The 27,310-nt window shown below is 39.5% G+C and overlaps 4 protein-coding genes across 8 annotated transcripts in view; 2 read left to right on the top strand and 2 right to left on the bottom strand.

The window, feature by feature from the left end:
- The window catches only part of LOC124861391 (NACHT, LRR and PYD domains-containing protein 3-like), a 923,911-nt gene that overhangs the window by 295,111 nt on the left and 601,490 nt on the right, over positions 1–27,310 (bottom strand). The gene's annotated exons all lie outside the window — the stretch shown is intronic.
- Positions 1–27,310, top strand: part of LOC124861426 (gastrula zinc finger protein XlCGF57.1-like) — a 1,067,819-nt gene that overhangs the window by 830,830 nt on the left and 209,679 nt on the right. The gene's annotated exons all lie outside the window — the stretch shown is intronic.
- Positions 1–27,310, bottom strand: part of LOC124861475 — a 337,361-nt gene that overhangs the window by 123,791 nt on the left and 186,260 nt on the right. The gene's annotated exons all lie outside the window — the stretch shown is intronic.
- Positions 12–27,310, top strand: LOC124861407 (NLR family CARD domain-containing protein 3-like). Its single transcript, XM_047355144.1, has 12 exons — positions 12–126; positions 1,492–1,614; positions 1,699–1,812; positions 2,906–3,019; positions 3,923–4,001; positions 4,163–4,391; positions 4,531–6,325; positions 7,470–7,643; positions 22,304–22,477; positions 24,332–24,493; positions 25,853–25,893; positions 26,042–27,310. The coding sequence occupies exons 2-12, from the start codon at positions 1,526–1,528 to the stop codon at positions 26,557–26,559; spliced, it is 3,489 nt and encodes a 1,162-aa protein (XP_047211100.1). The 5' UTR covers positions 12–126; positions 1,492–1,525; the 3' UTR covers positions 26,560–27,310.

The following is a 27,310-nucleotide window of genomic DNA, read 5'->3' as shown; positions in this document are numbered from 1 at the left end:
AGTCTCTTTAGGCTCCGCCTCCATCTCAGGTGAAGCTCTGACTCATTCCAGGAAGCAGCTCACCTGTATCTCAGTCCAAGTTCACACATCAAGTGTCTTCAACACTTTCTGAAGTTCTAACAAACTGTAAGTTCATTTTTATTCATAGTTAAACTTTGACTTTAATCATTTTTAACTCTTTTATGTTTGGAAAACTTCTTATTTCAGCTCAAAGTTTCAGCAGTTTTATGTTTAAAGGAACATTTACAGGATTATTAAATATCTGAAATCAGTCAACATGATGAACAGCTGATGTTTAAATATTTTCTTCATTAAACAAAATTGATTTTATTTGTTATGAGAAACAAACTATAATCTCCACGATTAAAATCTAACTGATCAGGATCTACAGTCTGGGATCCTGCAGCTCCTTCAGTCAAACTTTCCAGTCAAACTGGAATCACTTCATTTCTTCAACAGCTTGTTTTCTTTCTGTTGCCAGAAAGTCTCAAACTCTAAGCTGATCTTTCAGTTTTCACATGTTAAATATCATTTAGTTTCAGACTCTTCGTCAGTGTTGTCTTGTTGTTGTTGATTTATTCATCAGTTGAGATTTATGTGTCGATGTTTGGAATTGCTTTTCTAGAGTCTTGTTAAATTAATTTATATGTTAAACTGATTGTGATGGTCTGAAGATTCTAGTTAAAGTGAATCTGTGTGTTGCTGTTTAGCAATTATTTTGATTGGATTATGAATATTTATTAAAATATTATGATTAAAAATCTTAACTTATAATTCCTAACCAAAATCTTCTACAACCGTAAGTCTATTTTTTCATGAAGGGGAAGTTAGTTGTTAAATTTCTTCTCCTGCTGGATGGGATCATCTGTCTTTATGTTGGTTAGTTGTAATAAATAAAGCCAGAACCCCTCCCTGAATGTCCAAACTGAAAGCAGTTGGACTGTTGTCATGGTGACTGTCCCTCCTCTTACCTGCCTCCATCTCAGGTGAAGTTCTGACTGGTTCCAGGAAGCTGCTCTGCTGCCTCAGAGTCTGTTTTGTTCAAGTCTTCTTCTGTTGTCGGTCTTGCTTAAAATGTTTCATGTTATTAAATGGTGTGAAGCTTTAATGGAACATATAATCCATCTGTATAGTTTGATGACTGAGAAATCCAGCAGGTCCAGATGTTCAGAGTTTGTTCTGCTTCATTTTGTGGAGCTGCAGCAGAAGAAGTTTGACTGATCAATATCTTCACATCATGCAGTGTTTCAGTCTGCAGCTCCTTCACTTTACAGTCAAACTGCAATAATTTCATTCATTGAAACAATCTTTTCATCTCTAACAAACATCCAACAATCTGTTCTTTCTATTATTAATGTTAAATATGGTTTAGTGTCACAATCTTTGTTTCTGGAATAGAGGAACAACAACTACCTAGACTGTTCATTTGTAGCTACAGGTGTGTGTCAGTGAATGAAAATGTATCTTCATCATGTGTGTTCTTGGCTGCAGCTCCATGTGTGTGAGCTGATGTGAACTGAGCAGCATGGATCAGTGTGAGGACAGAGAGGACAGAGTCCCTCCCTCTAAAACCACTCTGTGTGGAGAACATGAGGACCAGAGCAAAGTTCAGAGGTCAGATCACCATCTCTAACTGTCCAGGACTCTTCTCCATGTCAGAGCTCAGCTCTCACATCACCAAACCATCTTTATTCACAGGAAACGATCAGAACCAGAACCTGGACCTGGACCCAGCTGTGTGTCCTTAAAGAGCAACTGGTCAAAGGAAGATTTTATTGATTTTAAATCAGATCAACGTTCAGCTGCAAACAGGTGAGCTGTTTCTAAATGTTCAAACTAATTAGTTGAAACTAACTTCATTCCAACATATTAATGAGAAAACAACTCTTTCTCACACATGTCTGTGTTCACATGTGAAGCAGTGTGTGATGGATGCTAAATCATGGAAATAATCAAACCATTGTATTATTGTGATGATATGAAATGATCTTGTTAGATGATATTGGAGCTAAAATCAGTTGTTCTTCCATCCAGTTGAATCATTCTGTATCACCTTGTGTCACATTAGTTCATCAGAGTTGGTGCTTCTGCAGAGCTTAAGGTGACTGCACATGTAGGCAAGTCATGATGCTGATTCAAGGATTAGATGTCAACTAAATAATCCAAACTAAATCTGATGGAAAACATGATCTCTCACTGTTATCTGCAAACATCAGTGAAATCAACAGCTTCTAAAGTACATTTGTGTTCATTCAAAATGATCATCAGTCTTATTATCAGCAAACTGCTCCACAGTCTCCTTCAGCAGCCACTAAATGTTATCAACAATACAAGATCATCTACGTGCTGCTGTGATGAAGTCTGATGATGAGAACAAGATCAATGTTTTAGAGGACATTTAGTGTGGATTACTTGATTTATGAAAGGTCCTTGAATGCACCACCATGGCCTGTATGACCATAAAAAGCTTTCCAGAAGCTCAGAAATGATGAGCTGAGAATAAAGCTGCTGCTCTAAAGGGGTTCCATCATCAGTTTAAGACTAGAACAAGTAAAACAAACGACAAGAAGATAAATGAACTTGTTTCTCCATCAGCAGTTCTGACTCTGATCCAAAGGAAGAAAGTTTGTCAGGATAGAAGATCAGAGCACATCAAACACTGTTCTACAGAAAAACTTTCTGATTATTGTTCAGTTCCTGCTACCAAACCAAAACATCATCCCTTATTAATGATCATCAGAGCTAATTATTAATCCATCATTAATATACGGTTTACAGTGAAACCAGGAATATTTGGATCCTCTTCAAACAAGAGCCACTGTGAGACACTTTAGAGTTCTGAGCTTCAGGGTTTAACTTTAAATACATTATTAGACTAAGTTTGAATTCAGTGTTTTTCCTTCAGGATCCAACAGAACCTCAAACCAGAACCAGAACCCAGCTGTGTGTCCTTCAAGAGCGACAGGTCAAAGTTTCTTGGTATTGATTTTAAATCAGATCAACCTTCAGCAGCAAAGAGGTGAGCTCTGTCTAAATGTTTTAAATGTATGAAACTGAACTGATTCAGTTTGAAATGTTTTGATTCCACATTTTTCCACATTTTTATTCCTATTTATGAAACTGTTTGTTTTTGCTGGAAGCTTTTCCACAAATTCAGTCTCCAGTGAGTTCAGGGTAAACATTGTTGGAGGTGTTTCTAAGTGTCTGTAGTTCACCTGTTGGTCCAGCAGGGGTCAGGCTGATTCCAGCTGAAGACATAATTCAGGTTCACCATTTCAAAGAAATAATCAATGACAAAATAAGTGTGTTCCCAGTTCAGACTCTAGTGGATTGTTTTGTTCCTGAATTTGTGCTTCTGATGTTTTTCTCCCTCAGTTTTAATTCATATGTTGAATCAGACGACTTTTAAAGTGAAGAACTAAAGGAGGGCAGATAATACAAGATAAATGACCAAATTAACAACCAACCCTTTTTATCTGATCATATTTAACTCGTAGGTTTAAGTGTGAGACTTTAAATAAATAGAAATGCACAAATGTTTAAGACAAGATTTTTACTGGTGGTGAAGATATGGAGCAAAAACAAAATAATTCACCTGTAGAAATACCTGAACTTTACTGACTAAGGTCCAGTTTTCTTTTAAATTAATTTATTTTTGCTTGAATCTAAAACCTGAAATTAAAACCGAGGTTTCTTTTATAGAAATGAATCATGTAATTGAAGGATTTTAAACACATTATAAGGACATTAGAAAAATCACTAAATGGCTGTTCCTGTTTTAATGTTTTATTATTATCTTCTCTTTATATTTGATATTTTCAGTTAAACTATTGTATGTATTGTTAAACCTATTATATCCATTTGAATTAGTATCATAATTATAATAATTAAAATACATAAATGTTTCCTGGTTCCTCCACAGAGTGGACCAGCAGAACTCAGAGGTTCCCAGTGGTCCGTCTGCCCAGCAGCATCAAACACGGCTGGACTCCATATTTATGGTCTGTACATGTACAACAACTACTTCTCCATCGGTTCTGTTCACAGTCATCTCCATGCTGCACTTTGTAGACCAGAGGACTGTCAGTCTGTCCAACATGGACCTGATGTTTGGCTCCATGATCTCAGTCTGATGTGTCCTTCATAAATTGTTCTGTTCCAGCTGCTGGAGGACAACATTGTTACTTTTGTGAAGAACGAGCTGAAGAAGATCCAGAAGGTTCTGAGTCCAGATTACCCAGAAGGGTTAGAGAGTCAGTGGGGGGATGAGGAGGTGTTGGAAGGTGAGGATAAAGAGAAGAGGAGGAGCAACAGAGAGGCTTTTGTGAAGATCACACTGAACTTCCTGAAGAAGATGAAGCAGGAGGAGCTGGCTGAACGTCTGCAGAGCAGTAAGAGGATTTCTCTACAGATTTAACCTGCAGGATAAATGCTGAATTTATTTCATTCTCAAGAGCAGAAAAACAGATATTTAAATTCTCTATTTAGAGGAATTTGTTTCATTGCTAATAATATTTTGTCTTCCTTCAGGACTTTTTTCCTCAGTTTGCAAACATAAACTTAAATCTGGTGTGAAGAAGAGGTTCCAGTGTGTGTTTGAGGGGATCGCTAAAGCAGGAAGTCCAACCCTTCTGAACCAGATCTACACAGAGCTCTACATCACAGAGGGAGGGACTGGAGAGGTCAATGATGAACATGAGGTCAGACAGATTGAAACAGCATCCAGGAAACCACACAGACCAGAAACAACCATCAGACAAGAAGACATCTTTAAAGTCCCACCTGGAAGAGATCAACCAATCAGAACAGTGATGACAAAGGGAGTGGCTGGCATTGGGAAAACAGTCTTAACCCAGAAGTTCACTCTGGACTGGGCTGAAGACAAAGCCCACCAGAACATCCAGTTCATATTTCCATTCACCTTCAGAGAGCTGAATGTGCTGAAAGAGAAAAAGTTCAGCTTGGTGGACCTTGTTCATCACTTCTTTACTGAAACCAAAGAAATCTGCAGCTTTGAACACTTCCAGGTTCTGTTCATCTTTGATGGTCTGGATGAGAGTCGACTTCCTCTGGACTTCCACAACAAGGAGATCCTGACTGATGTTACAGAGTCCACCTCAGTGGATGTTCTGCTGACAAACCTCATCAGGGGGAAACTGCTTCCCTCTGCTCTCCTCTGGATAACTACACGACCTGCAGCAGCCAATCAGATCCCTCCTGAGTGTGTTGGCATGGTGACAGAGATCAGGGGGTTCACTGACCCACAGAAGGAGGAGTACTGCTGGAAGAGATTCAGAGATGAGGAGCAGGCCAGCAGGATCATCTCCCACATGAAGACATCAAGAAGCCTCCACATCATGTGTCACATCCCAGTCTTCTGCTGGATCACTGCTACGGTTCTGGAGGATGTGATGGAGACCAGAGAGGGAGGAGAGTTGCCCAACACCCTGACTGAGATGTTCATCCACTTCCTGGTGGTTCACACCAAAGTGAAGAAGGTCAAGTATGATGGAGGATCTGAGACAGATCCACACTGGAGTCCAGAGAGCAGGAAGATGATTGAGTCTCTGGGAAAACTGGCTTTTGATCAGCTGCAGAAAGGAAACCTGATCTTCTATGAATCAGACCTGACAGAGTGTGGCATCGATATCAGAGCAGCCTCAGTGTACTCAGGAGTGTTCACACAGATCTTTAGAGAGGAGAGAGGGCTGGACCAGGACAAGGTGTTCTGCTTCGTCCATCTGAGTGTTCAAGAGTTTCTGGCTGCTCTTCATGTCCATCTGACCTTCATCAAGGATGGAGTTAATTTGATGGAAGACCAAAAAAACATTTTTGGTTGGTCTAAATTCTCCAAGAAACCAAAACTAAAATATCTCCATCAGAGAGCTGTGGACGAGGCCTTACAGAGTCCAAATGGACACCTGGACTTGTTCCTCCGCTTCCTCCTGGGTCTTTCAGAGGAGACCAATCAGACTCTCCTGCAAGGTCTGCTGACAAAGACAGGAAGTAGCTCAGAGACCAATGAGGGAACAGTTCAGTACATCAAGGAGAAGATCAATGAGAACCTGTCTGCAGAGAAAAGCATCAACCTGTTCCACTGTCTGAATGAACTGAATGATCGTTCTCTGCTCCAGAAGATCCAACAGTCTCTGAGTTCAGGAAGTCTCTCCACAGATAAACTGTCTCCTGCTCAGTGGTCAGCTCTGGTCTTCATCTTACTGTCATCAGGAGAAGATCTGGATGTGTTTGACCTGGAGAAATACTCTGCTTCAGAGGAGGCTCTTCTCAGGCTGCTGCCAGTGGTCAAACCTTCAAACAAAGTTCTGTAAGTTCTGACAGAATTTGGGTTTTGACACCAGGAGCTAAAACCAGGAAAAAGTGACTATTATCCTGGATGTTCTGCTCAACAACTAAGGATTTATTAGAAAGCATAAAAGTTAATGTTTGACTATCTCTCAAAATGTGTTTAATAAAAATAAAAACTTGTCAAGATGTTTTAGAAACTATTTAACATTTTTATTCCACAAGACCCGACTGACATTTAGAATCTGGTACCAAAGTGGTTCCTCTCATAAAAGTGGAATAAAAGTGGTTAAATTTAGTTATTTCTTTGTAACTTTTAACATACATTCACAAATCCAAACACTGTTTCAAATGTATTTATTTATTCAATGTATTTATTTTACTTTTTCTATGTTTTCTCATGAGATTCTCTGATTTATTTCAAAGGGAAAAACATAACATTGTCATTATCTTCCAGTGCTTTATATAATCAGCCTTTAAACTAAGATTAAAAAACTAAAATAATCTGAAATGGTCCAGTTTGGGTCCAAAAGTCCCTCAGGTGTTGAACAGGCTGATATTATCATAGAACTGCTGGGGTTAAAGGTCACAGCACCTGCAACTTCCTGCTCCAGAGGCAACATGTGTCCTGAAAATAGTGACTAGAATTTAAAATAACAGAATATTTGGTTCTGATAATTAATAATCAGATTTCTGGTTGCTGTTCTGTTCTCTTAATGTTCTTCTCTTTAGTAATAACTTTCCTTCTATTTCCATCATGATTTTTATTTTACTGCTCGTCCCACAGTGTTTGAAGGAGGAGTAAATATGGATCAGAACATGTGGTCCAATCTGGAATAGTGTTATGTGGAAACATCATTTAGTTTTCCACTATTTGCAAACAGCTGCAGGATATTTTCACTAAAACAACAACAGGTCATGTTTGCAGCTCAATCTGTACAGATTAAAACATCATTCAAAGTTTAAGTGGGTCACAGAACATAGAAATTTGTCTAAATCACATTTTGTTCTGTTTCAGGGTTCTGACATGAATTGCATTGCTTTAGAGTTTCCGATTCTTATTTTATGAAGCAGTTTCATCTGTCTTGTTTAATACTATAATATGTTTTTATTTAGTTTTATTCCATCAGAATTGTTCTTATTCATTTTGATCTCTGTCTCTTCAGATTGAAGAACTGTAACCTCTCAGAGAGAAGCTGTGAAGTTCTGGCCTCAGTTCTCAGCTCCCAGTCCTCTAATCTGAGAGAGATGGACCTGAGTAACAACAAGCTGCAGGATTCTGGAGTGGAGCTGCTGTCTTCTGGACTGAAGAGTCCAAATTGCAAACTGGAAACTCTCAGGTCTGGACAGTTAAACTATCTCATAAATGTTAGTACACCCCTCACATATTTGTTTATATTTTATTACATCTTTTCATGTGACAACACCGAACATATGATACTTTAAATTGATGTAAAGAAGTCAGTGTTCAGCTTGTACAACAGTGTAAATGTTCTGCCCCCTCAAAATATCTCAACACAAAGTCAATACTGTCTAAAATGCTGGCAACAAATTGAGTACACCCCTAAGTGGAAATGTCCAAATTTTGCCCAATTATCCTTGTGTCATTAGTTTTTTAAGGTCTCAGGTGTGAAGTGCGAGGAGGTGTGTTAAATTTGGTGTTATCTCTCTCATACTGGTCACTGGAGGTTCAACATGGCTCCTCATGGCAAATAACTCTCTGAGGATCTGAATAAAGAGTTGTTGCTCTACATGTAGATGGTCTCTGCTATAAGAAGGTTGCCAACACCCTGAAACTGAGCTGCAGCACGGTGACTAAGACCATACATCAGTTTACCAGGACAGGTTCCACTCAGAACAGGCCTCACCATGATCCACCAAAGAAGTTGGGTAAACCTGCTCAGCATCATATCCAGAGGTTGTCTTTTGAAAATAGATGTATGAGTGCTGCCAGCATTGCTGCAGACGTTGAAGGGGTGGAGGTCAGCCTGTCAGTGGCCAGACTATATGCTGCACACTGCATCAAATTGGTCTGCATGGCTCTTATCCTAGATGGAAGCCGCTTCTAAAGATGATGCAGTAGAAAAGCCCCAAACAGTTTGCTGAAGATGAACTTATTTGGTTCAAATTGTATCAAGCGTTTGGAGTAAAAGCTAAGTGTGTCTTGTCTATTGTCATGCTTGATAGTGAGAGGGTCAGGGTTTGAAGCTGCAGGAGAGCTGCTAGCTGTGGTTAGCTACAGTTCATTGAGGGAACCATGAATGCCAATATGTTCTGTGACACAATGAAGCAGAACATTATCCCCTCTCTTTGGAAACTGGGCCGCAGGTCAATAAGTCAACATTATAATGACCGGAAACACACCTCTAAGACAACTACACTGTTCGCCTTTGCGCATCCTGAACAGAGTCGTCTCCTGGCCAACCGTCTGAATGGCTTCTACTGCAGACATGACAAGAAGCCATTCACACCTCATATCATCCCCTCCACATCCCATTCAGGAACAAGTTCTTCCCACAAAGCTACCAACCCCCTAACTTCAGATCCTCTGCCTGCACGAAAGATCTCCGAGGAAGATGTAAATAGGCTCTTTCAGCGCCTGAAAACAAAGAAAGCTGGAGGACCTGATAACGTCTCCCCATCATGCCTGAAAGCCTGTGCAAATCAACTCGCTCCGATCTTCACAAGGATCTTCAACAAATCACTAGAGAAATGTGAGGTCCCCTCCTGCCTCAAACGATCCACCATCATCCCGGTTCCCAAGAAACCCACCATCCTAGGATTAAAATGACTGCAGGCCTGTAGCCCTGACATCTGTGGTCATGAAATCCTTTGAGCGGCTGGTGTTGAAGCACCTGAAAGACATCACAGGCCCCCTGCTGGACTCCCTGCAATTTGCTTACCGAGCAAACAGGTCGGCAGATGATGCTGTTAACTTAGGTCTACACTTCATCCTGCAACACCTCGACCACCCAGGGACGTACGCCAGTATCCTGTTTGTAGACTTCAGCTCGGCCTTCAACACCATCATACCAGACATCCTCCACCAGAAGCTCACCCAGCTCAACGTCCCAGCCTCCACCTGTCAGTGGATCAACAGCTTCCTGATGGACCAACAGCAGCTGGTGAAACTGGGGAGCATCTTCTCCCGATCCAGTTCAGTAAGTACTGGTGCCCCCCAGGGGTGTGTTCTATCCCCACTCCTCTTCTCCCTGTACACAAATGACTGCACCTCATCGGACCCATCCGTGAAACTCCTTAAGTTTGCAGATGACACCACTGTCATTGGACTGATCCAGGACGGTGATGAGTCTACATACAGACAGCAGGTGGATCAGCTGGTACACTGGTGCGGTCAGAACTACCTTGAACTGAACCCACTCAAGACTGTGGAAATGGTGGTGGACTTTCGGAGAACACCACCCCCATACACCCCTCCTCACCATCCTCAACAACACTGTATCGGCCGTGGACCACTTCAGGTTCTTAGGAACCACCATCTCTGAGGACCTGAGATCGTCTTCACACATAGACACTGTTCGAAAGAAGGCCCAGCAGAGACTGTACTTCCTGAGGCAACTCAAGAAGTTCAACCTTCCACAGGAGCTGTTGGTCATCTTCTACATTGCCATCCTTCAGTCTGTCCTGTCTTCATCCATCTCAGTGTGGTTTGGCTCATCCACAAAACAGGACAGGTCCAGACTGCAACGAATAATCAGAACTGCAGAGAGAATAATCAGGGCTGACCTTCCCTCCATCCAGGACTTATACAGGTCTAGGGTCAGGAAAAGAGCTGCTAAAATCTCTGCAGACCCCACACACCCTGCACATAAACTGTTCAGAGCTTCACCTTTAGGCTGTCGCTACAGAGCACTGTTCACTAAAACCAGCCGCCACAGAGACAGTTTCTTCCCCCAGGCTGTTTCTCTGTTGAACATTCAATAGAGTACAAAACAACAGCATACAGATGTTGCAAATGCACCTTTTTATTATATATGTGTACATTGTAAATATGTATATTCTGTAATGCAAGAAAAAAACAAAAGAGCAAAGTGTACCGGAGTCAAATTCCTTGTTTGTATGTACGAACTTGGCAATAAAGCTGATTCTGATTCTGAAAAATATAAAGGGAACACTTAAACACCACAATATAATTTCAAGTAAATCAAATTCTGTGAAATCAAACTGTCCACTTAGGAAGCAACACTGATTGACAATCAATTTCATATGCCGTTGTGCAAATGGAATAGACAACAGGGGGTGTCTGTCAGCGTGGTGTCCAGAGCCTGGAGGCACTACCAGGAGACAGGCCAGTACACCAGGAGATGTGGAGGAGGCCGTAGGAGGGCAACAACCCAGCAGGAGGACCGCTACCTCCGCCTTTGTGCAAGGAGGAACAGGAGGAGCCCTGCCAGAGCCCTGCAAAATGACCTCCAGCAGGCCACAAATGTGCAAGTGTCTAAACAAACGATTAGAAACCGTCTCCATGAGGATGGTATGAGGGCCCGACATTGACAAATGGGGGTTGTGCTCACAGCCCAACACCATGCAGGATGGTTGGCATTTGCCAGAGAACACCAGGATTGGAAAACTCGCCACTGGCGCCCTGTGCTCTTCATAGATGAAAGCAGGTTCATGCTAAGCACATGTGACAGACGTGACAGAGTCTGGAGACACCGTAGAGAGCGATCTGCTGCCTGCAACATCCTTCAGCATGACTGGTTTGGCAGTGGGTCAGTAATGGTGTGGGGTGGCATTTCTTTGGAGGGCTGCATGGCCCTCCATGTGCTCGCCAGAGGTAGCCTGACTGCCATTAGGTACCGAGATGAGATCCTCACACCCCTTGTGAGACCATATGCTGGTGCGGTTGGCCCTGGGTTCCTCCTAATGCAGGACAATGCTAGACCTCATGTGGCTGGAGTGTGTCAGCAGTTCCTGCAAGATGAAGACATTGAAGCTATGGACTGGCCCGCCTGTTCCCCAGACCTGAATCCGATTGAGCACATCTGGGACATCATGTCTTGCTCCATCCACCAACGTCACATTGCACCACAGACTTTCCAGGAGTTGGTGGACGCTTTAGTCAAGGGTCTGAGAGAAGATCCTTCAGGAGACCATCCACCGTCTCATCAGGAGCATGATCAGGCGTTCTAGGGAGGTCATACAGGCACGTGGAGGCCACACACTAATACTGAGCCTCATTTTGACTTGTTTTAAGGACATTACATCAAAGTTGGATCAGCCTGTAATGTGTTTTTTTCACTTTAATTTTGTGTGACTCCAAATCCAGGCCTTCATTGGTTAATAAATTTGATTTCTGTTAGGTATTATTTAGTCAACTCAGAGGTAAGAACGATACAGTCATAGTTACTTGTGACAAGGGTAGCCCACTTTGCAGTGAAACTACAAAGTTTTGACACCCTATCTCTTTATTTATATACACAGTTCAACAGACAGTTCAGACAGGGTGTGTGTGTGTGAGACGGAAAGGAGGCTGGTTCACACAGAGATAACAATGATCTCACACACACAGGGAGGAAGGCACAGTGCAGGTGCCTTCCAACACAAGGTTTTTACATGAGTGATAACAAGTTTTTGCACCCATCCAACAGTCCCTCCTTTTATCACAAGTAAAAACATTTAATATAAAAACGAGTAAGAAAAATACTTTGTATGAGCGAAAACCCACGGACGGTAAACAGATTATATTTTGTGGGAAATACTCATACGGCCCCGCCGCCCTCGGCGACCATTAAAAGTTAAATGTTGATTAATACTTGAAATCATAAAAATAAAATAATGATACTTGAAATCATAAAAATAAAAGAATAATACTTGAAATCATAAAAATAAAAGAATAATACTTGAAATCATAAAAATAAAAGAATAATACTTGAAATCATAAAAATAAAAGAATAAGAATAATACTTGAAATCATAAAAATAAAAGAATAATACTTGAAATCATAAAAATAAAAGAATAAGAATAATACTTGAAATCATAAAAATAAAAGAATAATACTTGAAATCATAAAAATAAAAGAATGATACTTGAAATCATAAAAATAAAAGAATAATACTTGAAATCATAAAAATAAAAGAATAATACTTGAAATCATAAAAATAAAAGAATAATACTTGAAATCATAAAAATAAAAGAATTTAAAAATCTGCCCTGTTTATGTCATCATTGTACTTTTTCTCATTTCACTTAAGCAACAACTTCTTTCGATTTTCTGCTGTAAGGTCATTTTATGAAATACAATGTATGAGTTCACTCAGGCTTTTGATGTGATTTATTTACATGTCATCATAATCGTCCCCTTCATTTTCGTGCATTTCTACCTAGTTCAGTGTTGCATATGCCACCATGAACAATACCAGAAACTCTGTAGGAATGGATGTGCGTCATGTTCTTCCGTCAGTGTTCTGAGATGGGTCCCGTCTGATGTCCATCTCTTCTGGTTCGGTATCACCTCCTGTGGATCCTGCTTTAGATAGAGAAAGAGTCCTGCTACCAGAATTAAGCTCAGGCTTATCAGTCCTGTCCACATGTTACAGAGAGCCATTTTATAATTGGGCGCAGATCAGCTGTTTTCTTCACCGGTTTGAGATGCTGGGCCATCTTTGAACCCGGACTTCCTCTGCCACCCCGTCGGTTGGCTTGGCTCCTGCAATGGCAAAACTGGCCTACAGCGGCTTTTATGGATCCAGGAAGGCCTCTCCGCTATTTTCAGAACTGTGGGCGTTGTCAGGAGTATTTGAAACGGCCCTTTCCACCAAGGAGTGCTCCAATCCTTCCGGTGGAGTGTCTTAATCAGGACCATGTCTCCAGGCCTCATTCTGTGGGATAGGAGCAGAGATTATCGGCAGACCACTGGACATTTGTTCCTCCTTTGTCCGCAACATTTTATTCATCCACTCAGCCAATGAAGGTTCCTGTTGTGCTTTCTCTATTTCATTCATGTCAGAGGGCAGAGAAAACGGTCTGCCATGCACTACTTCTTTGAGAATACAAATTCACATCAGCAACTTGGTGTCACGTGATCTCAGACTCAGAATATAGTGGGTGGAGTTATACAATGATGTACAGTAGGTGGCAAATGGAGCAAGACCAGTTTGATTTGGAGTTATTCTCATCCATAATTAACCAGGGATAGGCATTCGGGCCATGGCCTCCCTGTTTCTTCCATTGTTTTCCTTAATCTTTAACTGAAACCCTAATGCATTAGAACTTAGTTCTATTAATTTATTTACAAAATGAGTTCCATTATCTGACCTTATAATCTGTGGGATACCATATGTGGGGAAGAAATGTGTCACTAGGTTCATCCATTACAACTAGGCAATATCTCCTCCCCCGTGTTTGCAACAAATTATGCATGATCTGCAAAAATGATTTGCATAGTCAGAAATATTTATAGTGTAGCATTAATGCTTTACCAGATGTGACATATTCCCCCCTTGACACGTGGGTCTTCCCAATGTGTCACTGTAGCCGCTGTGTTGTATAACTTTTTTGGGAGGATTGGTTTATCTTCTATCTGATAGATGTCATCTTTTTTCTGTGCTCCTCTCTTTAGCCAGGCCTTTATCTCTGTCTTGGTTGCTGACTGTTGGGCGTCTTTCAGCACGTCTGTGTCTATAAATAGCAGATCTGACATTTTCTCTTTAATAGGTTGAAATGAGTTAGTTCTGTCCCTGATGATGTTTTAAAACCTCTATTTTGCCAAATCTTAGCATGGTGATGTACTGATCCAAAAACGTATTGGCTGTCTGTGTATATAGTAAGTATTTGTCCCTCATGTAATTCGCAGGCTCTTACGACAGCATATAATTCTGCTGTTTGGGCTGAGCATGTATTGGGTAGAGATTTAGCTTCTATTATCCTATCGATGGTTGTTATTGCATAACCAACTCTATTCTTTCCATATTCATCTTTAGATGCTGAGCCATCTACAAACACAACACATGAATCTGGTATAAGGGTTTGAGAAATGTCTTGTCTGGGTTTGGTGTCTTCTTCAACTTTTGCTTTATAAGAATGTGGTTTTCCATCTTCTGCAGTAGGTATTAGAGTACTTGGATTTAAAAGGCACATCTTTTTAGAGTTATGTTTGGCTGTGATAATAATAGTGATGTCAGTGTGATATGTCTTGCATGTAGCGTCAGGTGCTTCTCTTAATATTCCTGACTTCAACATATCTTGTATTACTGGCTTAGTATCTTCTTCAGCTTCTGGCTTGAAGGGGTATTGACGGACTAATTGCATTTTTTCAGATATTAGTTTAACCTTGTATGGTGGGAACCCCTTTATAAGCCCTACATCAGTTGATGATTGGGACCACAGTTCAGGTGGGACAGCAGCTAGGGCAGGATGCATGTTGCTCTCAGCTAAGCCCTGTATTTGTCCCTCTGCCTCATCTAAATGTATCCTTGGATGGACTTTGACTATCCACGCCAGAATGAGCTTCCAGATTCCTGTATTAGGATCCACTTTTGACAGCGTCAGTGCTGTTCCTGCAGAGGTTTAAAGCCTCTGTTTTTCCAAATTCTTATTATTCTTTTTTATCATATTTTATAAAGTAAGTCCTTATTACATTTAAAAATGAGATCACTATTTTTGGTAGTTGCTATTATTATAAATAATGCTTGGTTTAGTTCTTATTAAAAATAAAAAATAAAAACTCACTCACTGATGAACACAAAAAATGAAGGGCATATTATATCTTATAATCTTAGTTTATCTTACCCAGTTTTATAGATAGAACATACAGTTTCAGTCAGCTTTGTATTTAGTTCAAGTAACTAAAGTTTGTTTCAATTAACTCAAGTTTTCTCTATTTCAGTCCAGTCCTGTTAAGGTTAATTTAATCTTATGTTAAGTTTGAGTCTAATTCAATCATTTTGAACCTGACTGGAAAAAGTCTAAACGTCTGTTAAAATCTTTATGTTTTACCATAGAGAACTGACCTAATATTATGGTAATGTTGAGGACTCTAATTTTTACATAACATGAAACAGACATTTATTTCACAAAAACAGAAAGTCAAACACAGACATTTGGCCACATGAAAGTTTAAATAACCTGTTTGTAAAAGAATTAGGAAAAATTGAAGACAGATCTATGAACTTTCTTATGGTTATCAGTATTTTCAGTAGAGGTAGAACCTTTGCCATCTTTAAATGATTTTTTGAAAAAGATTCTGGAAACCTTATTAAGATATAAATTTGGCAAAGATCATCAGAACATCAGACCTTTATTAGCGCTTTTAATGTCCCTCAAAGATGCATTACAATGAAATCAGTCATTCCCATTCACACACATTCACACACTACTTACTTATTTCTCTGTCAGAGTAATTTTTATTTGCAAAGATTTGAACATAATTTGACTTCTATTATTCTTAAAATGCACATTGTTTCCTCATAACCCCTTTTGTTTCCACTAGGTCTGTTTTGAACGCTTCAATTTTTTTTTTTTTATTCACCAAGAATCAATAAGGTGGTCTTAGTGGGTCCACCTTAAAGGTGTTGTCTGTTGGGTGTCATGTTATCATTGTCAGGTCAGTGAGGTTCATAAGTCAGTCAGAACCTTGGTCATTTGGTCTGTGCACATAATGTTTCATAGATCCAGCCTATGATTAATCAGCAAAACTTCCACCTATAGGAGAAAAATTGATTGTTAATGAATGAGCTGCATTTCCTAGGAACACTGTCTTCCTCCTGGATGAGCATCACCTGTTGAAAAACTTTCATCATTGTTTGTTTCACATATTCAATCAGATCTTTATATTATACCAGTAGGTGAAGTTGTTAGTATCTCATGTAGACTGACATATACTGTTGCATTTGGAGAGGATCTCAGATTAAATAAACATAGTTAGAGCTTCAATCCAAGTTCATTTTGTGTCTGCAGACTTTAGCCAATTTTTCTTTTCTTTCTTTTTTTTTTTATACATAAAGAGCAAGATTCAAAACATTTTCAAAAGGCAGATTGTGGCAGAATGTAGACAAAACTGCTTATTGATTGACAAAATAACATTCAAGCACACAATCACCATATTAAAAGGCTCTACTTCTAGAGAATCACTAAACTTCTGAGGTCCGGTTTTGGCCCGCGGACCTTGAGTTTGACACATGCAGAGGTAGAGTTACAATTTTTTTCAGACCTTTCAGCAGAGACAGGCTTCTGCTGTTTGCAGAAGTTTTATCTTTGTTTTCAGGCAGCTGCATCTCTTTGTCAAGGTCGTTTCACAGAGCTGAAATTTAACTTCTCTCAAAGAGGAAAAATCAAGAATGCACACAATCTGAGCCAAATATGGAATTATTTCCCTGTAAAATGAATCTTTTGCATTTTATCATAATATTGTTGGTAGTATAACACCATAGAATGATTTTTAAAGCACCTGTTTCTCACTAATACTTGCCTACAAAATCTTTTACTCTCAGATTACTTCTTTAACAACATTCTGTTCTCCCTTCTCTAGTCATTGTTCACTGGGTTGTCCAGTTGGACAGTTTCCATGTTGTCCACATTGTAACCTCCTCTTTTAACTTCTTTTACCACGTCCTCTAAAACCATCTCTTAGTCTTTATAATTTGGGGCTACCTTGGTATTCTAACCTGGGATGGGTGGCAGTCCGCCCCCCCTTTATTAGTTTTCAGTTAAGCTGAAAGTTTTTTTTCTGTGCTTTTCTTAAGGCCTCAGTATTATGGCTATGTCAGTTAAAAGCTGCTCTTATTGTTGTTCTTTTAATTAAACTTTTTGTTTTAATCTGTTTATCAACTGTGTGCACTCAGGGACTGAAAAGTCCCCTTTGAAATTATAATCTGGCAAGGTTTTTTATTGTCTCTTGAATCTTTTGAATGCATAATCTCCAGTTTAAGATCCCCGTGTAGTTTTAGGATTTCAGTGATAATTAAGTTACCTGAAAATCCGTATTTTTATGCCATCGTGTACATATTTCTGTTAAATCAGAGCTTTTTCTCTGTTCTTCCCCCATTGTTCTTTGTTATTTTTCTCTTTTTAGTTTTCATTATTGCTAATTTTAGATCCCCTTGTAATTTTAAGACATCCTTTGTATCTAATTTGCCCAAAAACCCATGTTTTTTATTTTTTATTCCATCTATGACAGATCATACCTGCTCCTTTTACATAGTTCTCCATAAACTTTACCTCCCATTCTAAGTCAATTAGTTTACTTTGTTTCTTCCCCATTATGTTTTATGTTAGTTTAATTATAGTATAAATGTCCCAGATAAAAGGTCACTGGCATGAGACTTTAAGGAGAGGACATTAACACGGCCTTCTACTGCGACTAATTCGCAGCGGTGTTAATTTTCTGGAATGAAATCCGACCTGAATCTCCAAAGTCACCAGTACGTAGTTTTAATCTGGGCAAAAGAAAACACAGGACTAGCAGAATCCTGCTATGATTCTATTAAAATGCTTAGTCCTCCATACACACACAACACAGTCACACAGTTAGTTTCAGGTACCTTGTAATTTTTTCTAAGTTAACTTGGTGTTATTTTATGAGCTCAATTTACTCCGTTCTTTTTACTTTTATAGCGCTTATGCTTTTCCCTCGCAGGGGAATAACCCTTAGTCGTTTTATTTGGCCCCCTTCTTGGCGGGGCCCTACCTTAATTTGTCACTATTCCTTTCACGGTGGAATAAAACCATCCCAATGCAGCGTCCTTACCGGCGACGCACTACCAACGACTTTTAAGTACTTTTCTTCTTTTATTTATATAGCGCTTACTCTATTCCCTCGCAGGAGAATAATCCTCAGTCGTTTTCTTTAATCCCCTTCACGGCGGAATTGTACCAAATTTGTCACTATTCCTTTCACGGTGGAATAAAACCATTCGAATGCAGCGTCCTTACCGGCGACGCACTACCAACGACTGTTAAGTACTTTTCCTATGAACTGTATTTCAAAACTGTCTCACCTCGGAGTTGACTTCTTGGTGACTCTTTGGACCCTGTGAGAGTCACCCCGCGCAGAGGAAGGCAATAACCCACTGGCCAGGTGTGAATTCACACACACCGGGACTTTCAGCCACTCCGGCTAAAGGAGGCTGTGCAGCGGTGCTTCGCTCGACGTCAGGCTTCCCCCACGGATCCCAGAGTCACTGTTAAAGCAAAGAGAAATAAGGTTATTGAATTAATCCGGCTTCGAAGGACCAATAAATGTTAGGTATTATTTAGTCAACTCAGAGGTAAGAACGATACAGTCATAGTTACTTGTGACAAGGGTAGCCCACTTTGCAGTGAAACTACAAAGTTTTGACACCCTATCTCTTTATTTATATACACAGTTCAACAGACAGTTCAGACAGGGTGTGTGTGTGTGAGACGGAAAGGAGGCTGGTTCACACAGAGATAACAATGATCTCACACACACAGGGAGGAAGGCACAGTGCAGGTGCCTTCCAACACAAGGTTTTTACATGAGTGATAACAAGTTTTTGCACCCATCCAACAATTTCCATTGATGATTTTTGTGTGATTTGGTTGTCAGCACATACAGCTTAGTACAGAACAAAGTATTCAATGAGAATATTTCATTCATTCAGATCTAGGATGTGTTATTCTAGTGTTCCATCTATTTTTTGAGCAGTGTATTAGAGTTGTCTTACTTTTACAAGATACGTTATGTTTATAGTATGATTTTGTTAGAGATTCCAATGTCAAAAAGTGTTGGATTACCTCTTGCTCTCGGTGGAAGACACACGTTTTCTCTCCCTCCTTCTGCTTTTTGTCTGTATTTTTCTCAGAGCCTCGCTTTGCATGTCCTCCAAACGTTTAAATTATGGATTTAGTCAGCTGGACTCTCAACGTAATTGGCCAATTTTTTTTTTTTTTCAACGGGAAGACAGGGTAAAGGAGAAGCTCTGGTACAGATGGGATGTTCTTCTCTGGATACACAAGGGATTATTGGCAGCAGTGGCAGATTGTGTATCTGACTACGACGTCTGTTGAGGACTTAGAAAATGTGTCCATATTTGGACTTTTGATAACAGAATTTCTGCTTTTTGGAGTTGGTGGTTATCTGGTTTATCAAGTGATTCGCAAAACGTGGGCGGCTGTTCAAAGCATTCCAAAGCTGCCTCCGATGTTGGATTGAGTTTGTAGAGCGATCAACACTTAGACTGAAATGTTAAGAGAGCAGAATAGTAAGCTGGACACGATTCTTGAACAGAATCGCAGCCTGGCAGCGGTTGGACTCAGAGGTTAAAGGATATAATCTTGGAGAAGTTGTACGCTCTAGATCTGCAGAAAATACTGGAAATTTGGCTATTTGGATTCGTAATTCAATTCAATTAAAAAATACTTTATTAATCCCAAAGGGAAATTAAATTAAATTGAGACATACCAGTAAAACTCTTAAGGTAGTTGGAAATTCACTACTGCCTGAACCACAACATTTATTGTTTTTCTAAATCTGGCATCCCAATGTGGCCTTGGCAACATCTGCTAACTGGCTATCGACAAAATATCTCCTGGATGTTATATAAACACGAAGCTCTTCCCCAGCACTCCCCTATCAACTGTGTGCTGGTAGGACTATGCGGCCGATTGATAAAACTTCCACCTCTCTTCTCAAGGAAAATGATGCTTCTATCAGTGTTGACAGTTTAATTATTGCAAACACACTTGTTGGAATTATGAATCTGAATATTAATATTTTATCAAATAATATTCCGGTCTGTTAAGGGTTGTCCTGTGAATACCAGCCCAATAAGGCAATGGTATTAGGACAAAATAGAAAGGTGTGAGACGAGCTCTGACATTATTGAACAGCATAAACTCTGCACATCTATGGAATGAATTCACACAATTTCTTAAAGTACAAGAATTTATTAACAAAAATAAGTCAACTCAAAGTCAAACATATTTCAATCAACAAACTCTTTACAATGCTAAAACAATCCAACTAAACTACCAAGCAGAATTAAAGAATAATGAAGACTAATGGGCTATGTACAATATAAACAAGTTGATTAAAGATGATTGGAAATCATGATCAAAAGAGTGATGCAACATTACCATGCAATGTTTATGTTTGAGAACCAAGGATTATCTTGAAGGATCTAGAAGTTAAGTTAGTCTTGGAACTAACTTAACAACCATTCACAATGCAAATCAGATAAAATATTATTTTAATAAAATAATGTTTTAAATACTGATCCGCTGAATAAAACCAACCTTCTGGGTGACCATTTCTCAAAGGTGTCTAATTAGCTGCCTTTATTTATTGAAATAATATTTGAAGACATATTATTAAGGGAGTATTTTGGAAAAGAGCCAAATCTTTCAGGAGAAATGGGTCTTAATGGTGTTTACTTAGTTATCAAATCTAGTAAATAATGTTTAGGGACTATTATTCATTAGCTTGAAAACTAACAACCTTTCTGTTAAATACTCTTTAGTAGCAAGCATGTGTTCTTACCGGTTAGCAGTTAAGCTAACAAAGAAGCGGATAGCTTAGCACCAGAAACAAACACATACCTTTAAAATACCTCGGTTAATATAAGGGTTAAAATGCATAAGCGCGGACGGCGCGTTATGAGCAATCTTCTGTGTTTAAAATCACCCTTTAAATAAAGTTTGTCTTAACTTTAAAAAGAAGGTTAATGCACTTTATTTTGAAAAGTTCCAGAAAAGTCCGTACCGGAGTTTAATGTTGAAATCCATGGCTGTGGGTCCCAACACACTCATATATATTCGCACCCTCGAGATTCCACCGTAGCCTTGCTAAATCTTTACTTATGTGTGTGTTGCTTACCTCTGCTGAGGGTTTTGTGTACTATGATTTTTTTCCCTCCTATCTTACTTTACCTAAATGTGTGATTTAATTACTTTTCATAGATTTTACCAGCGAAAACCAAACATTATTAGTAACTTGGACTTTAGCTGCTCTTACACCAATGACCCAGCTCTCTTAATTAGATTACTTAGTTCAACTTCAGTACCACTAAAAGCAATATATTATTAGCACCTGAAAATGTGGATTAAAGCTGTTTTGTACCAGTGACTCAGTTTCCCTAGTTAGAATTCAGTGGAATGATGAGACTTCGTAGCACAGGATGCTTTCCCCTACATAGAAGACTTAATGATATAATTACCTCTTTAGAAAGATTGGTGTAGAATCAGCTCTTACCAGTAAAACCCAAAGGATTATTAATGTTATCCGTATCATTGTAATGTTGACCAGAGATTTTTAGATTTCTCGGAAGGATTCATAGATTTTTGGATTTCTTAGAAGGATTGTAGTGTCATTTGATTTGTTTTTCTGTGTCTATATCTGTGTTTATTTTCTTTGTGATTGTATTGTAATTGTATGTAATTGTATGTACTCAAAGTGCTTTGAGTGTCTCGTTACTGAAAATTGCTATATAAATAAACTTACCTTACCTTGAAAAGGTGTATTTTAAATATGTATTATCTTTTGTCTGACTAGAATTTTAAATAACAGAATATTGCTGCTTGGTTCTGATAATTAATATTCAGATTTCTGGTTGCTGTTCTGTTCTATTAATGTTCTTCCCTTTAGTAATAACTTTCCTTCTATTTCCATCATGATTTTTATTTTACTGCTCGTCCCACATTGTTTGAAGGAGGAGTAAATATGCAACAGAACATGTGGTCCAATCTGGAATAGTGTTATGTGGAAACATCATTTAGTTTTCCACTATTTGCAAACAGCTGCAGGATATTTTCACTAAAACAACAACAGGTCATGTTTGCAGCTCAATCTGTACAGATTAAAACATCATTCAAAGTTTAAGTGGGTCACAGAACATAGAAATTTGTCTAAATCACATTTTGTTCTGTTTCAGAGTTCTGACATGCATTGCATTGCTTTAAAGTTTCTGAGTTCTTATTTCATGAAGCAGTTTCATCTGTCTTGTTTAATACTATAATATGTTTTTATTTAGTTTTATTCCATCAGAATTGTTCTTATTTATTTTGATCTCTGTCTCTTCAGATTGAAGAACTGTAACCTCTCAGAGAGAAGCTGTGAAGTTCTGGCCTCAGTTCTCAGCTCCCAGTCCTCTAATCTGAGAGAGATGGACCTGAGTAACAACAAGCTGCATGATTCTGGAGTGGAGCTGCTGTCTTCTGGACTGAAGAGTCCAAACTGCAAACTGGAAACTCTCAGGTCTGAACAGCATTAATAACTTAATTACTGTGAATATCATCTAGTACCTGAAAACATGCAGAATGTTTATGTGCAGAACTAAGTGCTCAATGCAATGTTCTGTAGGGTAACTTTAAAAAGTGACACCAAAACAAAAGAGTGAGAACTGCCAGTTATAACTAAACTCTGCTATTTGTAGCAGAGTTCTGTCCCCTTTAAGGTTTCTCCTGCAGCTACAGTGGAAAAAGGACTGAATTAGAACTTTGTCAGTCTACTTATTTCAACAGCAATAAGGTTCATAGCTGCTCTGCACTGAACTGAATTCCTCTCCTGAAACATCAAGCTGAATGTAAACATCACTGGTTCTGGAGAAAAATCAGCTGAGGTCCAAATAGCTCCCTGTAGCATCCAATCAGCCCAAACTCTGTACATCTCATAAAATGCAAGTTGGAGGAATCTCTGTCATTGAGAATTTCACCAACATCTGTTCACGCTGCATTCAGGTACAGCTGGGAATCTGGGCTGTTGAAATATCTAAACTCTAAAGTGATGTAAATTTTCTTTATTCTCAAATATGGGCTCAGTCTTCAGAAATATTGAACCCATTTCCAAGTGGTTCTGATTATGTATAATCTATCCAGCCACTGGCTATGCACGCTTATACTACTTTATTCATTGAAACAAATCCAACTAAGTGTCCAGTAAATTCTGTACTTTCTACTTTTTTAGTTTTAGAACATTATAAAAAAATTTCAGTAATTGAAATAGATCTTTATTTACTGCTGACTGAAAAAAACAAAACATTTTTGTCTTAATTGAAGCAAACTGAAAACATACCAAACTGATTTTTGTTTACCGTCCCTCCCTTAATATAAATACTGCAACTTTTATCATGACTTGTTCTGTAACAAGGTTGAACAAAGGACCTGAGATTTCAGCCGGACACAACAGGTGAATATTAAGATGTTCATTGAAATCTGTAGTTGTCGTTCGTTAGAAAACCAGCAACAGGATCAGGAACCTCTGATGGCAGACAGATCGGTTAGTGGCTGAACAGAGAACTGAGAATAACATTAAGCTCAGAGAAAAAGCCACTAACCTTCTCAGAACCTGTGGGATAGCGAGGATGCTGATTTCCTGCTCCAGGGTGATGTCACAGTGAGTCAGAAAAGTTGTGAACGGGAATCCTCTGTCTGACGTTATGATCAGATCCAGTACTGGGCTGACGGATCCGGGGGTAAGGCAGAGGGTGACAGTCAGGAGGCAGAATCAAGGTCGATGTCCAGAGATCAGAAGCCAGGGAGATATCCAACGAGGGCAAAGCAGAGCAGAGAAATCCAGGGAGCAAAAACAAGATCAAGATTTCTAAAAAGCTCTGTGATCCCTTTCACCCTTCTGTCCTGCTATCATCTACTTCAATGTCTACGCATCTTCTACTTCAAATAAATATTGGCTTATAATTAGACAGTCAAGATATCAATTCCTTGTACTTCTGGACTGAAGTACATCACATTTTTACTAGACATTTTTCTTTGTCTTATTGTAATAAAAGTAACATACGTGTGTTAATTAGTGTTTAGTAGCTATTGAGGTTGTAAAGCAACAACTCTGGTCTGGTACTGGTTGGTATAAAATTAAAAGTAAACTAATGTTTTAAACTTTTCCAATTTATGGATCCAGTAAAACTTAAGGATTAATGGAAGGTTTTAATTAACTGTATAACTCTAAAGCTGCTCATCATCTTCTATCATTTATCAGTTGAAGCAAAAAATAAGTTATTATCTAAAAATCTTTTAAAAATAATAAACGCCACCTGCTGGACTAAAGGTGTAGTGCAGTTTTATTTAAAGTCTTTTGTTTCATTTTGTCTCTCAGACTTAGATCCTGTAACCTCTCAGGGAGAACTTGTGAAGTTCTGTCATCAGTTCTTAGCTCCCAGTCCTGCTGTCTGAGAGAAGTTGACCTGCAGAACAACAACCTACAAGATTCAGGGGAGAAGTTGCCGTCTGGTTCAGACTGTACACTGGAAATTTTCAGGTGAAGATTCATCAAACTGGTACTTCTGGGTTTTAATGAGGAACAGTATTCTCTGTTTCACAAATTAAAATGGTTTAAATGCTAAGTTGATGATTTTCTGGTAAATTCTTCTGAGTCGTTAGTTTCTCAGCTGGAACAGACAGCAGTTAGTTCATCATCTGTTTCATTGTCTTATTTAGAATCATGTGGGACCAAGATCAAACGCTGTCCTGGTCCCTCTGACCCGACTCTGGTTTTATGGAACGTCTCTTTAAGTTCACTTTTCTAACCAAACACTTTAGTTCTGACTACTTACAGAACATTGACTCTTTTGGACCTTATAGAACCATCTACTCACCAATTCCTGGAGAGTCTGTAGACTCAAGATGGCCTCCAGAAATACACCTCACTTCAAAGAACAAAGCAGGAGGACACAGATAGTGACAAAGCAAAGACAGGAGAACCTGCTGGAGTCAGAACCAGACCCAGTGAACAAACACACCATCATCCAGTTCCCAGTGGATGATGGTTGCTGGTTCCTCAGTTTCTGGACATCAAACTGGATCATCTGTGTGCAGAGTAAAGTTCCAGCAGAACATCAGAGATTTTAACCTTGTCTGTTTCTCTGAGACATGGAGAACCCCAGTGGTTCTGGACCTCACCATGATATGGTTCAATTGTTTTACCCTGCACTGGGTGGACAGAACAGCAAAGGCAGGAACATCACCAGGTGGTGGAGTGTGTCTCATATCTAATAACAGATGGTTTGATGGTGAGAACATTAGGACTTTCCCATTCTGATTTAGCACATCTGGAGCATCTGTCCATCAGTTGACCTGCTCTGACCATCCTTCTGGATCAGAACCTTTCCATCAGTAACTAACACATCTATCTATATTCCACCTCAGGCATCAATCAGCTTCAGTCTCAGTGTGGATGTTGGACTAAATAAACCTTGATGATGTGAGTGTTCTTCAAACTGTAGATGAAGAACCAGACTGGATGGTGTCCTCCTCCTGCCTGATTCAAAAAGATGAAATGAAAAGAATGAATTGGGTCCAGAGGCCCGGCTGACTGCAGCTTGGCTGACCCAGACATGAGCCAAGGTTCCTCAGTCATGAGCAGCTTTATACAGCATAGATCATTGTTAGCAATTGACAGACAGTACAGGCTGCGTCATGTTGTCTTGGTTGATTCTGCTCTATCAGTCTGGTTCCTCCCACAATGGACCAGACAACGTATGCAGCAGGTCACAGAGTCCGAATGACCCAGATCCAGTTCTTCAAGCAGAATGTCGGAGTGGAATCTGATCTGATCTATTACAATGTCCATGTTTGCTGCTGAAAGAGACTGATGGTCTGACCCTCCTCCTCTTTTCAGGAAGCCTGATGGAGTCCGATGGTTGAAAGATCTGAGGAAGTGTAAGTGTGTTTTTCATTTGATTCATGACAACAAAGCAGCTCACATTCAACCATCTTCAAACTGTCCATCACTCATTCAGGAGTCATCATCAAAGTGTCAATAAATGATCAATAACTGCAGCTGGATTGTGTTTGTTCTCTCCATCAGATTCCTGTCAGCTCACAATCGACACAAACACAATGAATAGATACCTAAAACTGTCTGAAGACAACAGGAAGGTGACATGGATGAAGGAGCTTCAGTCATATCCTGATCATCCAGACAGATTTAATTACTGTTCTCAGCTGCTGTGTAGTGATGGTCTGACTGGTCGCTGTTACTGGGAGGTCGAATGGAGAGGAAGAGTTTTTATATCAGTGAGTTACAGAAGAATCAGGAGGAAAGGAGACACTGATGACTGTTTGTTTGGATGGAATGATCGGTCCTGGAGTCTGAACTGTTCTGATGGTGATTACTCTGTCTTGCACAAAAGGAAGAAAACACCCATCTCCTCCTCCATCTCTAACAGAGTAGCAGTGTATGTGGACTGTCCTGCTGGCATTCTGTCCTTCTACAGAATCTCCTCTGACTCACTGATCCACCTCCACACCTTCAACACCACGTTCAATGAACCTCTTTATCCTGGATTCTTGATCGGTTCTGGTTCCTCAGTGTTTCTGTGTTGAGTCTAAAGAGTCTCTTCCTGTCAGAGAAACACTCTCACTGTTGAACAGATAGTTCAGTCTCTACATGTCTGTCTCTTTCACTCAGAAACATTTTCACATTCAGTCGGTTTCTTTCTGAAACTCTTGGAAAAGATTCCTTGTAAACTTCGTCCTCTTCCAGTCCTTTAAAGATGGAAGCTGGGATTATTCCAGGATCCAAAGGTTTGGTTCTGTTTCCAGTCAAAGCTTCATTTAGGGTTTTTCCTCCAATGTGCTTCCAGTGCTATACCAAGACTGCTGCTGGAGTTGGTTCTTTACTGGTTCTTTACATCTCTTCCAGTAAATGTTTGATCCTGGCTCTTAATATCACCATCAGAAGAAGTTTTAACATTTCTATCTCCAATCTTTTCCGTCATGTTTCTTGTTTGTGTCACTAATGTAGTTTTTCTTCATTTGATCTGAACAGTTTTGTACTTTAGTCCCAGATAAACAGGCTGCCTCCTCAGGATCTGTGGGCTGTGAAGCTCAGGGTTTCTGGAACTGATTTGTGATGAAAAATGATGACGTGAGTGGAGCTGCTGTTTTAACTGCCCAGGTGGTTGTTCAGTTCCTCACTGTTAGTATCTGCTATGTTTTAATGAGCCAGATCAGTTCACAATATGACTTCTGATGAGACTGTTCCTAAAAGAAGAATCATTCCAGACTATCTGTGGCTGAACTGCAGATGATGGAAATGTAAATATTGGAGAATAAAACAGTATTTGCTACCAGT

This window comes from Girardinichthys multiradiatus, chromosome 24, assembly GCF_021462225.1.
Source record: "Girardinichthys multiradiatus isolate DD_20200921_A chromosome 24, DD_fGirMul_XY1, whole genome shotgun sequence".
NCBI classification, from domain to species: Eukaryota; Metazoa; Chordata; class Actinopteri; order Cyprinodontiformes; family Goodeidae; genus Girardinichthys; species Girardinichthys multiradiatus.
This window is presented reverse-complemented; position numbering and strand designations above follow the sequence as displayed.